We start from the raw sequence: 14,516 nt of genomic DNA, 5'->3' as shown, positions 1-14,516 counted from the left end.
TTCATTCTCTCTTCAAATCCCGCCATCCGTTTACGACAAGCCCAGCCCATGTCAAGGGGTTTAGACATACAGATGTCCAGGTGCAAGCATCAGTCACCCGCTTGAAGGACCCCTGTTGTCCGAGTGTACTCCGCTGGGGCCCTGACATCAGTGCTGTGCTGAGAGAGGCAGTCATTGCTCCTTCACATGTATGGCAAAGAAAGAAAGCCAGAAAAGAATAGAAAGGAAAGACCAAAAGGCCAGGCTAGCTCGTCACTTAGAGGACACAGGACCCATGACTCACCTTTGTTACTGCTGAGGCGCAGCCATGACCTAGGGCAGAAAAGAGAACAATCGTGAATGTCAGCTACTGAATTCCTCACTGTCTCCACAGTAGAGGGCACTCCCAAGATGCTTTTCACCATTCATTCTGTGAACACTGCACATGCATGTTCATATCTGTGCAGGTGCACAGGTGTGAGTGTCCATGCATATATAGCTTCACATGTGTATGGATGTGTGCACACGTGTAAGCATGCATGTGGATGTCAAAGGACATCTCAGTTTGCTCCTCAGGTGTGATCCACCTTGACATTTCAAGACAGGGCCTGTCATTGGGCTAGAGCACACCATGGATGCTGGGCTGGTTAGTGAGCCCCAGGGGTCATCTTATTTCCACCTCCCCAGTGCTGGATTATAAACATGTTCTAATGTTCTATCACATCTATCTATCTACCTATCTGTCTGTCTGTCTGTCTGTCTGTCTGTCTGTCTGTCTTTATGTGGGATGGAACTCAAGTCCCAATCCTTACAAAGTAAGTTCTTTACCCTCTGAGCAATCACTCGCCCAGCCCCAGCCTGTGGAATACAAACAGGAAGCAAACCCTTTGTGCTTGTATGACTGTAGGCTTGAAGCAATGTTTTGTTAGAGGCAATATGGGAGATAGACCATAAACAAGAAAGTGTCATCACTGTGTTTGTATGTGTATGTGTGTGCAATGAGGACGTATGCACACATTTAAAATCAAAACAATGTATCATCATGTATGTGTGAATGATGCATGCATGTGTGTGCATGCACTCACATATCTGTGTGTGTGACTGCATGCATACGTGTGTGTGTGTGTGTGTGGTTGTTCCCGTGTCATGGCACCTGTGTGGAGGTCAGAAGACAGCTCTTTGGGCTTGGTTCTCTGCTCCCACCATGCTGAGACAAGGCCTCTCGTTTCTGCACTTCATATTCCATGACAGCCCATCCTCTGAGTTGCCAGGCAATGCCCCTGTCTCCACCTCTCATCTCACTCCCCTTAGGAGAACTGCGATTACAGATGCCCGTCCCTGCACTAGGCTTTTGGGTGGGTTACAGACACGAACCTCAAGTCACTGGGATTGCTTTGATGCTCTTACCCACTGAACAGTCTTACAGGTCCACAGGCACATAGTAAGATACATAGGTGTTTAAACGTCTTTATATCGGTGTGTGTAGGAAGTCACTGTGACATTTCATTATGCAGTGTCTTTGAAAAACACATTTGTGGGCTATGTGACCATTTGGAGCAGATTTAGGTTCTTGCTAATTTTGATGACTGAAAACAAGATTTCAAAACCCATCCATGCTAGCATTTCAGTGCCATCTCTGAATAGCTTCACGGACAGACAATAATCTAGTCAGAGGGAAGCACCGAGGAGTGCGGGCATCCTCTGGCCCTTGTGGCACCTTTCTCCGATGCTTTCTGGATGCTTTGTATTGATTCCTATTAACTTACATTCTTATCCACTGGACGGGAAGGGGCCACCCACTGTGCCTCCCCACCGGGATCCTGGGTCCGACTCTGCTTTACCTACGATCCTCATGGCACCTGTTTCACTTCTGAGACAGCTAAGGAGCTTGAATTATTACATGTATTTCCTCCTTGATAAATCACGGTGCGTGCCACTGTTCATGTTCTGACGACAAGTTCTTGGCATAGTCACAAATGTCACCCTTGGACAGTGTCCCCTGAGGAGCAACTTTTCCCTAGATTTGGGCTCTGGTCTGAAAAGCCCCAGGGCAATGGAAAGCTCCAAAGGCTGCTGCTTCCGCGAGCCGACTTGTTTGTGCATTTAATAACCCCTGCCTCTCTACGCACACCTTTCCTCTGAGGCGCTTGAAGTGCGTCACAGCTGCAATTAATTGAGCATCGCAACACATACTGCGTGTAAATATTTATGAGGCCTGTCTGGTGGCTGGGACACTGGGCACACAATAGTTAAGCAATGAAGCATCAGTAACCAGGAGACCAGAGCTCAAGAGTCCAGATTCCTGCCTGTTCTGATGCCCTCCCGTCCCTAACTTCATCGTCCAAATGACCTTGGGGAACTGTTGTCTTCCCAGACAAGGAACAGGGCACAGGGCTGCGCAAACAGCCAGATCCAGCCAGTCACTGAGAGGCAAGGAAATTACCTCAAGCTCTGCTTTCTCTCCAGCCTGCTCTCCCTACCCAGGCCCATGGGGTGTGGTGAGTCTCACTTGGGAGCCACGGTGCATCTGCAGCCTGGAGCCCTGTGGTTAGCAGCTGGTACCCTTTCAAGTTGCCTCAGCTCCAGCAGAAACTAATAGTACATTATGTAGTGAGAAGCAAATCCTGCCAGGGAGGGGGTGTGTCTGTGTGAGTACTCTTCTGTCACTCTGGACACATGGTCTCCATGACATCCTGGCCTTTCATTAGGCCTCACAAGGCCCCCAGACGTGCAACTTATGACGTGTGCAATAGGACAAGATCCTGAGACTGTTCAGTGAGCTCCTTATGAATGAGCAAGTATCCAGGGACTCCACGTTGGGATTCCAAAGTGGGCCAGATGTAGGTGTGCACCTTGGACTTCTGAGCCCCAGGAGAAGTCTTCTGCCGGTCCTAGGGAGGACTCTGACTGTTGATTTCACTGTCTTCTGACTTGGCCTCCCCAGTCCTTTAGAATGCAACAGTGGAGATCACACAGTCTGACTTGCTAGTTGGACAGGAAAGCTGAGGCCTGGACTGGGGTAGTGATTTCCCTCTCCTCAGACCCTTGGCTGAGGCCCTGGGGCACAGTGAGCTGAACAAAAGATGATGAAAGAAAAAACCATTGAGCAGGGGTCTGGGCGCTGACCTGGCTCCACTCTTTCCAGCAGAGTTTGACCTATTTACATTTACCTACTCAATTTCTTTGCCCTGCAAATGCAATGTTTTATTTTACATTTATGGAATGATTAATTAATAGATTTTTCTTTGAGACAAGGTCTCTCCATGGCCCAGGCTGGCCTTGCTTTGAACTCTCTACAGTCCTCCTGTTTTGGCTTCCTGGGTACTGGCATTAGAGCTATGTAACAGCCCAGTTCCTGCTTTTATTTTTGACTTACAGAAAGCCATAGATGTCACTGTGTAGATGCTGCGAAGAGACAAATACCATCCAGCATAGCTGTTATAATGACACAGAGTGGAAGGGAAGCTGCCAGGGGCAGGAGAAGGATGGGGCATTCAAGGGCACAGTGTTTTGGCTTTTTACTAGAAAACGGGTCTTAGAAGTGATCTAGTGGCTGCCGTGCCCCCATAGTTAACGGCACTGTGTGCACAGCTGGATGTCTGGGAGATGATCACATGTTATGTGTTTTTTATGCTATCCACAAGTAATAGTAATACACAAGGGTAGAGGGGCTGTTTGGAGGCACCAGACACGGGTTTCTGGCATCCGTTTTAGACAATTGCATCTCTGTCTTCCACTCTGCAGATGTAACTAAAACTTAACCGGCCTAGTGTGGCACAATAAGCGATTGCCAGAGTCAGGCTTCCCCTCTGAGTCCCTTGTTATTCACAAGCCTAGGGCAGCAGCACAGCTTGCAGAGGGCTGTGCATCTGGAAGCCTCCTCCCCATTGCCACGGCTGTCTGAAGGTGGCTTCTGCGCTTCACTCTGGGCGGGGCCCTGAAATGATGGTTGGGTATTCATATATCATGCCCTCGAGGATTCTGCACCCTGGGGGCTTTCTGTGCGTCACTGCAGGCCTGTGAGTTAGCCAAGGAAGCCTCAGGAAAGCAGGAACGAGGGCTGTTATCCCAGCCGAGCCTGCTGCTATGATCCAGAGAGCTGGAGAAATGGCTTGGGGGTGGGGAAGCTGGCACTGTTGCCCATGATGAAGGAAGAGGGAGGCTGGACCCTGTGGGTTTGTCTAGATGGAGGGTGGACATCATCCTGACACTAGCAGCTGCCAAGCTCTCGGGAAAGGCTCCCGTGTTAATGCTCTTTGCAGCCTGACAGCCCATGGTGACGAATGAAAGATGCCGCTAGCTGACTTCACGGGGATTTGATGTGCTCGGCCTATGCTCCAGTGAGGCCGGCCTGTTAGCAAGCCGCCCCTTGCCAGGGAATCACAAATGCATTCTGGCTTCCTTTTGTCAACAGCATCAATAACATAGTCATGTGCACATGGGCCACAGCTGGAGAGAGCGCAAGGTTGGCAGCATCCTCTGCCTTTGGACTCCAGGCTCCCTTCCACATCTGGGCCTGAAGGAAGCAGGGTTTCCTTCCTTGGCATTTCCGGTGTGTGTGACAGGTGTCATAACTGTGACAGGCAGATCCACAAACTATAGAATGATCAAGGTTGGCCCTCCCATGTCTGTGGTTTTCTGATGATATGTAATCTCATTGTAGATAGATTTTAAATTTGGAATTATTTTTTAATTTTTAATTCTTTTAAATAATTTAATGCATTTAATGAGCTTTAATTTTTAAAGGATACTGAAACAAACTCTCCCCTCCCCCACTTATCCTGCTGTCTAGCACACTGGATGTGATGATGTAGACAGTGTGTTCCTGTGTCCTTCCTATCCACGGGAACACAGTGTAGCTGGTGTGTTATCTGGGTCCCATCTTTATAGGACCCAGCCCTGCCTCCAGGGTCGAGCTCCTAAATAGAGACTAATAACTCATCGTCCCCCGGAATTTGGCAGCAAACCCAGAGACATGATCCATGTGATCTTACGTCATCGGTCTACTTCATCTCCCGAGCTTCCAAGTGTGACCAAGTGGAACTTTACAACTTATTTAAGCACTATTCACGAAATTGGAAGGTTACTCCAGAATAAAATTCTGTAGCTTTTGAAAGACAATTGATATATTTAGGACTTACTCAACTCATTTCAAATACAGAGAGACATGAAGGAGAACACAGGTTTCTAAGTTTGGTACCTCCCCCTCTTCACTTGAATAACCGCAGTAGGAACTGAGCATGTTACAAAAAGGATCTCACACAAACCTTGCACTGGGGAACAGTATCTTTGTCCCCACACTCGGGCTCTTATAGAATGCTTGTGTCAAATGGGGTGGTAAAGATATTCGCGATTCCTTTTATTTTGTGGGTGGATGACTGGATAGTTTCCCCAGGAGTCAAAGGTGCGTTGCTTCACACACCCAGCCTGGTGACTCTCCATTCAGAGAAGGAAGTTCCCACTAGAGAACTGTGGGGGCTAAGGTTTGGACACACACAGTGTGCTCTGCGGGGAGAGAACCTGCAGGGTTCTGCTAGCAGGCTGGCGTGACTTAGAAAATTGTGTGGCTGCAGTTTGGACACACACAGTGTGCTCTGCGGGGAGAGAACCTGCAGGGGTCCGCTAGCAGGCTGGCGTGACCTAGGTATAGCAGAGCGTTGGGCATGGTGAAGACATGCAGAACTGTATCTCAGGCAGGTAACACAGGAACACACAGGATTGGTTGAAAAGGGGCCAACTGGGCTTTCCAGAAGTGTGTGGGGGGGAGCATAGTGGATGGGTGTGAGTGTCTTCCTTATTTGCCAAGTGACCACAAAATCTCCTTTATTGCCTGAACATATACCTTACACTTATTTGATTGAATTCACCCACACATCTGGAATAGATCCCATCATGAATTCTCAGACTAACTACAGTGGCCCTTAAGAGGAGATGAGCACTTCATATGGTGGCCCATATGCACAAGCATGTTGGTGAGTGAGCAGGAGGAAGGAGATGGGTGAGAGAATGCATGTAGAATGCACATGCTAAGGGAAGCATGGTTCATGAACACCCCATGAGGATGTAGGCCTAGGGATGCCTTGCAGACCATATCTTATCCTAACAAGGCCAATAGAGCATCCAAACACAGTAGGACTCTTCCTTACAAAAAGCATCTGAATTCCCTTGGAAGGGAAGGTCTATATTTTCACTAGAGTAGAGACCAGGGAAGGCTTTCCATCTCCTGATACTTGGAAGCTGGTGAAATTTGTTCATGGTGAAATCATCTCTGTTTCCTATTTAATAAAGTCTTAAAGACTTCCCTGGTGAGTTCCCAGAACCTTCCTCTTTTATATATAACAGCTGTATGTCTCTGTGGCTATTTTGATACATTCACACACTCAACACTATTCGATTCCAAAATGTTGTTTTGGGCAAATGCCTGGAGAAGTCCCTATGTTCAATACAACCCATACCTCCGTGAGCTTTCCTTTCCCCTAGGAAGCATCTGGACAACCCCTCCTCCAGCTCTTGGACAACTTCTTTCTCTAACCATGCATCTCTGAGGGGCTGGAAAGCTACATGGGGTTAATCACATGCTACTGATGAACTTCTGAGGACAGAGCATGTCCTCGAGAGTGACAGTCCTCTTCAGGTAAGCAGAGAATGTCTGTGGCAAAGGCTGAAAACTGAAGATGAAGTTGATCACCTGGATGGGTACCACAGCAGGCGAGTCAAACCGCAGAATGGCTTGTCACACCCACTATAGCTGGGACATTGTTTGGGTGAACTGAAGAGCTAGAAATCCTTGTCACCTTTCTTTGGCCCTCCCTGCTTGGCCCCTGCCTTCCATTCCCATTCTCCTCCCTGCTATTCATGTTCCCAGGTCAGAATTCCTTTTGCCACTCATTTAAGCAACCAGTAGATACTTGACACTGTAGAAAACTCTGGGCACAGTGACATCTCCAACAACCCGGGTTATCAGCACTATTAAGCTGTCATGGGTCTTGACTTTATCTACATTTTTTTTGTCCCTTTCCTTAGATGTTTATCTGGCAATGACAACTAAGAGCCTGGTGCGGTTTGGAGAAAAGCTAGCCGACCCCCAGTGGGTGCTTGCATATTCTGAGCGTGTATTGGATATACAGTGAAGATTTTGCTAGTGAGATCTCTTGCCCGATTGTCTGTACAGTGGAGTGGAGGCAGTGAGTGAGCCCTGGGATCTCTCAGTGCTATGACATCCTTGAGCAGCTGTGTAGCACAAGAGAAAACCAGAGTCTGGGCTAGCAGCCCCACAACGGCGCTAGTGGGCTCCTGTTCTTACATGGTCTCAGGGGCCCAGCAGAGGGCATCCTAGTGCATAGAATAAAAGGGGTTCCTGTTTCCTAAGGCATTGGAAGTCAGCCAACTATCTGTACCTTGTCCCCTGGAGAACTATTGCTACAAATTTGGGATAGGAAAAGGGGATGGAATTCCTTTGTGGAAAATGAAGACAGGGATTGGAGTGTTGGGTCTGCTTCTTGTTGGATGTGGCTAGACCTTTGGTTGGCCAACAGATCCTAGGTCCCTGGGCCCCCATAGGGTCTGCTTCTCTTCTGCCATGTAATAACGATATCTATTTCAGATCAAACTTGTGAATGTTGTATTTGCACATTCCCTTTGGGGTATCTGGTGCATGCTAGTGCCAGATACTGATGGAGGGTGGCACTCACCAGTGTTTCTGTGTCTGTGTTCACAGGAAATGACACACAAGAGAAATGGTTGTTGTCAACGTAGCCAGGTAAATACTTTGAACGGTTTCAGGGCTCTCTTACCTTAGTACTGTAGGCAGACAATGGATGTGGGACTGGTCTGCATAGCCTGGGTCATGTTGCCCATTGTGCCCTAGTGTTAAGCTTGGCAATGTACGTTATCAAGAACTTGAAGGAGGGTGGAGAGTTAGGGCCCATGCTTAACAACGTAAAAGCAGCAAGAGGTGAGCACCAGGGCTGTTTTCTATCTTATTAATAAAGATGGCTCTGCCATTTATCTTGTTACAACTAGCTGGGTAGCCTCGGGGCGGTTTTTTCAGTCTTCTCACCCTTGAATAGCAGACTGAGAAGATGATTGGCAGGGTTCAGAGCTACTTAATAAGTGCTTCAGGTGCAACCTAGCATATATTGAATACCCCCTGATTATTACTTATTGAGAATCTGCTACGATCCAGGAATAGTACAGAGACCATAGAGTCACTCTCCAAATATCACGGAGTCTTGAGTGAAAGGGATTCAGCCATAAAGGAGAATCAACTTTTCCCAGATAATATTTCTAAAGTCCACGGCTGGAGACAGCTGCTGGAAGCCACACCACCAGTTAGCAAGTTGGCTGAGATTTCAGCTCAGGCCTGGACAACTCTATATGCACGGTGACCCTGCCCATCGGCAGCTTCCCCTCTTCTCCCTTGATCAATGCCAGTGATTGCCGTTTTATGGGAAATGAACATGTTGGTTTAACAGATACTAAAGTAAGAGAGTGGACCAAAATATGTCATTTTCAGACATTTTAATTTGATTTATATATCTCAAAAACTAATTTATATTCATATAATGCTTTCATTATAAAATATGCAGTGATACAGAGATTTGTGTGAATATGGGAATTTTTAAAAAATTGGTTTATAAATGGCCTGGAACAGGTTGCGGAAGCATCATAAGTTGCTCTTTTTAATATATCTTGAGCGTGCTATGACACATCCTGAAATAATTTGCTTCTTGAAAAAAAGAAAAAACAACACTCCTCTCCTCTCTCTGTCTTTCCCCCCCCAAAATGCAACTGTAAATATTACTTTGATGTATGTAATCGCTTCAGCGCTCTCTCTTGGAAGGAAGGCTTCTAACCCTTCCATTTCTCAGCTCTTGCTTTTGTCAAGAAATGGGAAAAACAGACTTCAAATGCATTATTCAAATGTGTGTAATATAAACATTAAAGAAGTCTGAGCGCAGCTACAAATTTCCCTTTTCTTAAAATGTTTGTGAAAAACAACTTGTCTATTCTGTCTTGAGGCCATTTGCTCACTGTGCAGAGGGAGTTCACTTGCTCCAGGGAGCCTTAGGATCTCAGAGCTGAGGCAGGTGGCACATGGTTGGACCAGCAGTGCACACAGAAAGGATTGACTTGAACTAGGTGAGGGGTGCCAGCACTTGATAGATAAGAGATCTTGCGTGCTGCTGGGCAGAGAGGCCACCTCTGGAGGACTTGGGCGCTGCTGGGCAGTGAGACCACCTTTGGAGGACTTGGGTGAATTACGTGTTCCAAGCACCAGGTTTCAGTGTTAGGGTCTACAACCCATTATTCCAGTCGCTTAAGGGCAGAGGGACAGCATGAACCCTTGTTCCAGTCACTCAGGGGCAGAGGGACAGATGATCCCTAAAGTGTAGTGTGAGGCGGCGGGCTGCGTTCCCGCCACCCAGTTCCCAGCAACCGGCTAGCTTTGCCCAAAATAATTACACGGAAACTGTATTCTTTTAAAACACTGCCTGGCCCATAGTTTCAGCCTCTTATTGACTAATTCTCATATCTTGCTTTAACCCATATTTAGTAATTTGGGTAGCACCACGAGTTGTGGCTTACCAGGAGAGATCTTAACCTGTGTCCATCTCGGAGAGCAGCAGCATGGAGACTCCTATGGCGACTGCCTGAAGCGTCTCTTCAACTCTACTTCCTTGTTCCCACAATTCTGTTCTGTCTACTCCACCTACCTAATTTTCTGTTCTTAAAGGGCCAAGGCAGTTTTCTTTATTAATTAACCAATGAAAGAAACATAGATAACTCTCCTCCATCACTAAAGTGTCTCTCTTGGGCTGTCTAGAGACTTGGGTGGACTGTAGAAGAACCCTGGCCAGCAAAGCTGTGGAGACCAGGGCCCCATCAGCCAAGGTGTGTACCACACACTAGCTGCTTCACCTTTGTGAAGCAAACCAACGAGAAGAACATTGTTACGTGTGTGTGCATGAGTCTGGGTGTATTTGAGTGTCTCTCTCTCTCTCTCTCTCTCTCTCTCTCTCTCTGTGAGTATGTGGGTATATGAGTCAGTGTGTATGTGTGTGTGTGTGTGAGAGAGAGAGTCTGTGCATATGTGTGTATGCATTAGTCTGTGTGTATTTGAGTCTCTCTCTGTGTGTATGAGTCAGTGTGCATGTGTATGTGTGAGTCCGTATATTTGAGTCTCTCTGTGAATATATGTGTGTAGGAGCCCGTGTGTGTGTGTGTGTCTGAGTCTGCGTGTTTGTGTGTGTGAGAGTCTGTGTGTACTTGAGTCTCTCTCTGTGAGTATGTGTGTGTATTTATGAGTCTGTGTGTATTTGAGTCGCTCTCTGAATGTGTGTATAAGTCTTTCTGTGTGAGTATCTATGTGTGTGTGTTTCTCTTTGTGTGGCACTGTGTATGAATGTGTGTCTGTGTGTTATTTCGTGTGTGTGTCTATCTCTGTGTATGTTTGATGGTCAGTTCATCGGTCACAGAATTAAAACTTTCACTTCTCTAATAATAAATAAGTAAACATTCTGACCTATTTTTCAGCAGAGAGAAGTTCTGGAAACTCAAATCACTGAATCCTTCTTTTGTTGTCCTTTTATTGCCCCTGGGATGAGAAAAAATAGATTATAGCTGGGGAAACAGCAAGGAGCTGGAGGAAAAAATTAATGAAGTGCATTCATTCATAGAAACAGCTCCCCCCTCAAGCCCCATTCGGATTTGAGTAATTAATGCCTCACATATCTTTCTGACGTTTTCTTTGCAATTCCATGGGGGCTAAAAACACGTTTAAAGAAACTTAATTACTTCAAACTGTTTGAGAGGACAGGATGTGGGACGGAGGAAGTGCCAGGTCAAGGCGAAGATGAGGCTGTCTCTCCTACATCAGTTGTCTTCCGAAAGCTCCATGAGTCCCTCTGCTCATCTCTAAAGAGAAGAGCATGGACCTCTGCTGGGAGCTTGACAGAAGGCTGCTAAGCTACTGTGGGGGCAGCGACTTGAGCCAGGCAGTCTAGCTGCTCCACTGTGTCAGATGAATTTGAGACAAGTCTAGCAAGCATCGTTCCGCATAGAAAGGCAGACTGTTTGGCAAGCACAGCTCTGATCCAAGTAATGTTTAGGCACTCTGCTAAGACACTTTCCACAAAGAGATTAAATGATTTTAAATTGAGTTAATTTGTTAAAATTCATTAAATACATTTGCTATCATAAGCCATCATTGTTATGCACCCTTAGCTCATCTAATTAGTTGGGTTCATCATATTCTCTTTTCTTTGCAGACATTTCCTGGGCTTTATCAAATGCTTCCTGGAATGTTTTTTCCTTGCACAATTACTCCATGACAACTAGACAGTTAGCCAGCCTAACTTTACAACCTCCTCTTCTCTCTGCCTGGGTTAACTTGTCTCTGAACACCGTCTACTCCCTGCCATGAGGCCTGTTTGGAGATGAGCCTTGTCTTCCCTAGTGAGCTTCTGCTTCCACAGTCAAGCTCCTCGTCCCCACCCTGACCTTGTAGGCTTCCTCCTTTGTGGTTTTGGGCTGAGTTTTTATTTCACATTCCTATTTACTTATTTGTTTACTGATATGTGTGTGTGTGTGTGTGTGTGTGTGTGTGTGTGAGAGAGAGAGAGAGAGAGAGAGAGAGAGAGAGAGAGAGAGAGAGAGAGAAAGAGAGAGAGAGAGAGTGCTTGCCCATACATGCATATGCAGAGGTCAGAGGTGGACGTCCATGTCTTATTTACTGTGTTCATGTGCTCACCACGCACACAGCCTATGCACTGAGGTCAGGGGACAGCTCGAGGGAGTTGATATTCTCCTTCCACTATGTGGCTTCTGGGGATGTGGGATTTGGCATCGAGCACATACACCTGCTCAGCTATTTTGCTAGTCCCAGTTGGCTCTTTTTTGGGGGCAGGGCAGGACCTCTCACTGCGTGTGGGGCTCATTATTTCAGCTGTGTTGGTGGGTCAATGAGTTCCAGCTCTCCACCTTTTTCTGCCCCTCCCACTGATGAGGTTATGAATATGTGAAGCTAATCCCTGCTTTTATATGGCTTCTGGGGACTCGGGTCCTCAATCTATCCTGGCAAACAGGAAAAGTTTATCCTTTGAGCCATCTCCCCAGCCCCCTACCTTTGTTTTAAGGTATAAAAGCTTGTTTGAGAAAACCATTGAGCTTCCATCTTCACCACTGCAGAGACATGAAGATTTGTCTTCCCGGGCCTGGGTTTGTACCTGACCTACACTGGACCTATGTGCGCATGTGGGAATGCACACAGGACTTTGGGCCTCTAGGAAACACCTCAGGATTGTCTGAGGTTCCCTCCCCAACTGTTATTTTGTGTGCAGACCACAGGATACCACATGGAAAGTATGCTGTGCAGGGAGGAACTTGATCCTATAGTTCATCATCTGAAATACCCATTCCAATTCTTCTCTATTTATTTAAAAAATGGTTGTATGATTGCATTATCCCTTGTATCTTTTTATTTCATTATTATTTTTCCTCCTGAGTTAAAACTGATTCATAAATCTTACCCACACATTGGTGTTTCTTCTAAGTTCTGAACATGTATGACCAACTGGTTTCTAGATCTTTCTATGAGTGTCCTCTGACGGACCCAGGCCTTCATCCTTGAGAGGCGCCACTCTGCAGGACTTAACTTTTAAATGAGTATCCTGGGCACAGAGCATGGGTGTCCCCTCCACCCACTGCCATCTTGCGGACCTGTTACCAGATCCTAATCCTTAGGTTCTCAATGGCCTTTCAACTTTGAACCCCATAATCCAGTCTCAGTGTTAATTCTACTTTTCGTATCTCCAGCTCAGCCTCTAGCATCTCCCCTCTCAACTCATCTCCCCCACATCTCTGCTCTCATCCCCACTCCCATCTCCATTCTCATCTCCCCTTGAGTCTTCTTTCCTGGTCTCCTGGGCTCCACCAGTCTTCAGAACCTCATCAAGAACACCATCACATACCCAGCCCATATACATTAAGAATCCTCCCAGATCACTGTTTCTGCAGGATAAAATCCAAATCTTCATCCACAACAGTCGGATTCCTGCCCCAGAGTCCTCAAATGCCACTGATATCAGCATGTTCTTCAGCTGTCCCTCTACTAGGTTCCATTCTGTGGCCCATGAGCCACACTTCCACATTCTTGATTAGATCACTCAGTGTTCCCTTAGTATCTGGAAATACTTGCCACTCTTCTAGGCCAAGTTCAACTACACCTTCCTTATGAGTTGCTTCAGTTATTGCTTCCTCTCTGAGTTCCTTTGACACTTATCCTTTGCCATTTATTTGTTTGTAAATTCATTCATTCATTCGTTTATTGCCTCAGCAAATAGCTATTGGACTTTATCGGTCCAAGGCAGTGACTGAAGAAGATAGCAGGGGCTTTCACCGTAGATGGAGAGCAAGGCCTTCACTGACCAAACAACCCTGTCAGAGCGACCTGCGTGTGCCCGTGGCTTCTCACTGTCTCACAGAGTAGGTCCTTGGCTGAGGGTGAGGCATATCTCTTACAGCACAGGCTGAGCTGCCCCTGTCTGTACTTGGAAATGCTTGATTGATAACCAATATAATATAATATCCACAGATAATATATAACCATCTGCCAGTGTTCATACACAATCCTGAAGGATTTTGCTGCCCGGAGTCCTCTGTGTCTCTATGACTAGGAGACTGACCGGCCCCTGTACTGAACTGGGTGCCCAGTTTCACCCTTCTCTGGGACATGAGCATCGGTTCTGAGCTCTGACAAGCCACACAACACTCTTTGCGTTGGTTTTCATCAGTCCATTAAGGAAACTGAGGATTCTGGGAACTGTCTCAGCTTCCCTCTAGGTTCCTCAGGAACTCAGCTGGCTAGATGCACCCTCTGACTTCTGTAGAAGATCAGCTTTGATCTTCTTAATGTTAAGAAGAGAGCTGAGCCGAAATATGGATGGATTTCATGTTTATCGCAACTCGGCACTGTGTGGGCAGATTTCCGTCTTAGCTTCTTTTAAAGGCAAGGAAACAGCAGGTTGAGAGTGGAGAGTTGGTTCTAAGGGAGCAAGCGGATTGGTGGCAGAGCAGGTGCTACATGTCCAGTGAGTGGCCCATCTCTTGCCCAGGTATCAGTGTGCTGCAGAGGGGCCTGGACCAGCAGGCTAGCCCAGGCCCAAAGCCAAGAGGTACAGGAGAGGGGTTAGGGAGGGAGAGTGGAGAATGGGGAGGAGGAACCTTTCTGAAAAGAGTTAGTGAAGGCAGAGAGTAACAAACCTGGAAAACAAATTTAAAATCTGTTTCGCTCTCAGAGAGCAGGGGTCATTAATAGGCTTGCTCCCCTGTCATGCCTCTCTCTGCCTTAAATCACTCCCTGGAGCTCAGATTTTAGACACATACACCAAACAAAACCAATACCAACAAAACCAAAACAGCTATAAAAAGAACATCTCAGCTATCTCAGAAAATGTTATCACAGGATTTCAAAATTGTTTGTTTTGTATTCAGTGGAAATGTGACCTTGGACAGGCGTGGGCACTGGACCTGGGGGT

At 46.7% G+C, this 14,516-nt stretch overlaps 1 protein-coding gene across 1 annotated transcript in view; it reads right to left on the bottom strand.

Moving 5' to 3' along the window:
• Positions 1 to 12,604, bottom strand: part of Clnk (cytokine dependent hematopoietic cell linker) — a 90,284-nt gene extending 77,680 nt beyond the window's left edge. The window contains exons 1-3 of the mRNA XM_042054985.1: positions 12,510 to 12,604; positions 10,505 to 10,576; positions 284 to 312 (exon numbers count right to left, since the gene is read on the bottom strand). Of these exons, the coding sequence (XP_041910919.1) occupies positions 284 to 312; positions 10,505 to 10,576; positions 12,510 to 12,604 (196 nt within the window). The remainder of the gene's footprint in view (positions 1 to 283; positions 313 to 10,504; positions 10,577 to 12,509) is intronic.
• Between the last annotated feature and the right edge of the window lie 1,912 nt (positions 12,605 to 14,516).

The sequence above is a fragment of the Arvicola amphibius genome, chromosome 1 (assembly GCF_903992535.2).
Source record: "Arvicola amphibius chromosome 1, mArvAmp1.2, whole genome shotgun sequence".
Lineage (NCBI taxonomy): Eukaryota > Metazoa > Chordata > Mammalia > Rodentia > Cricetidae > Arvicola > Arvicola amphibius.
This window is presented reverse-complemented; position numbering and strand designations above follow the sequence as displayed.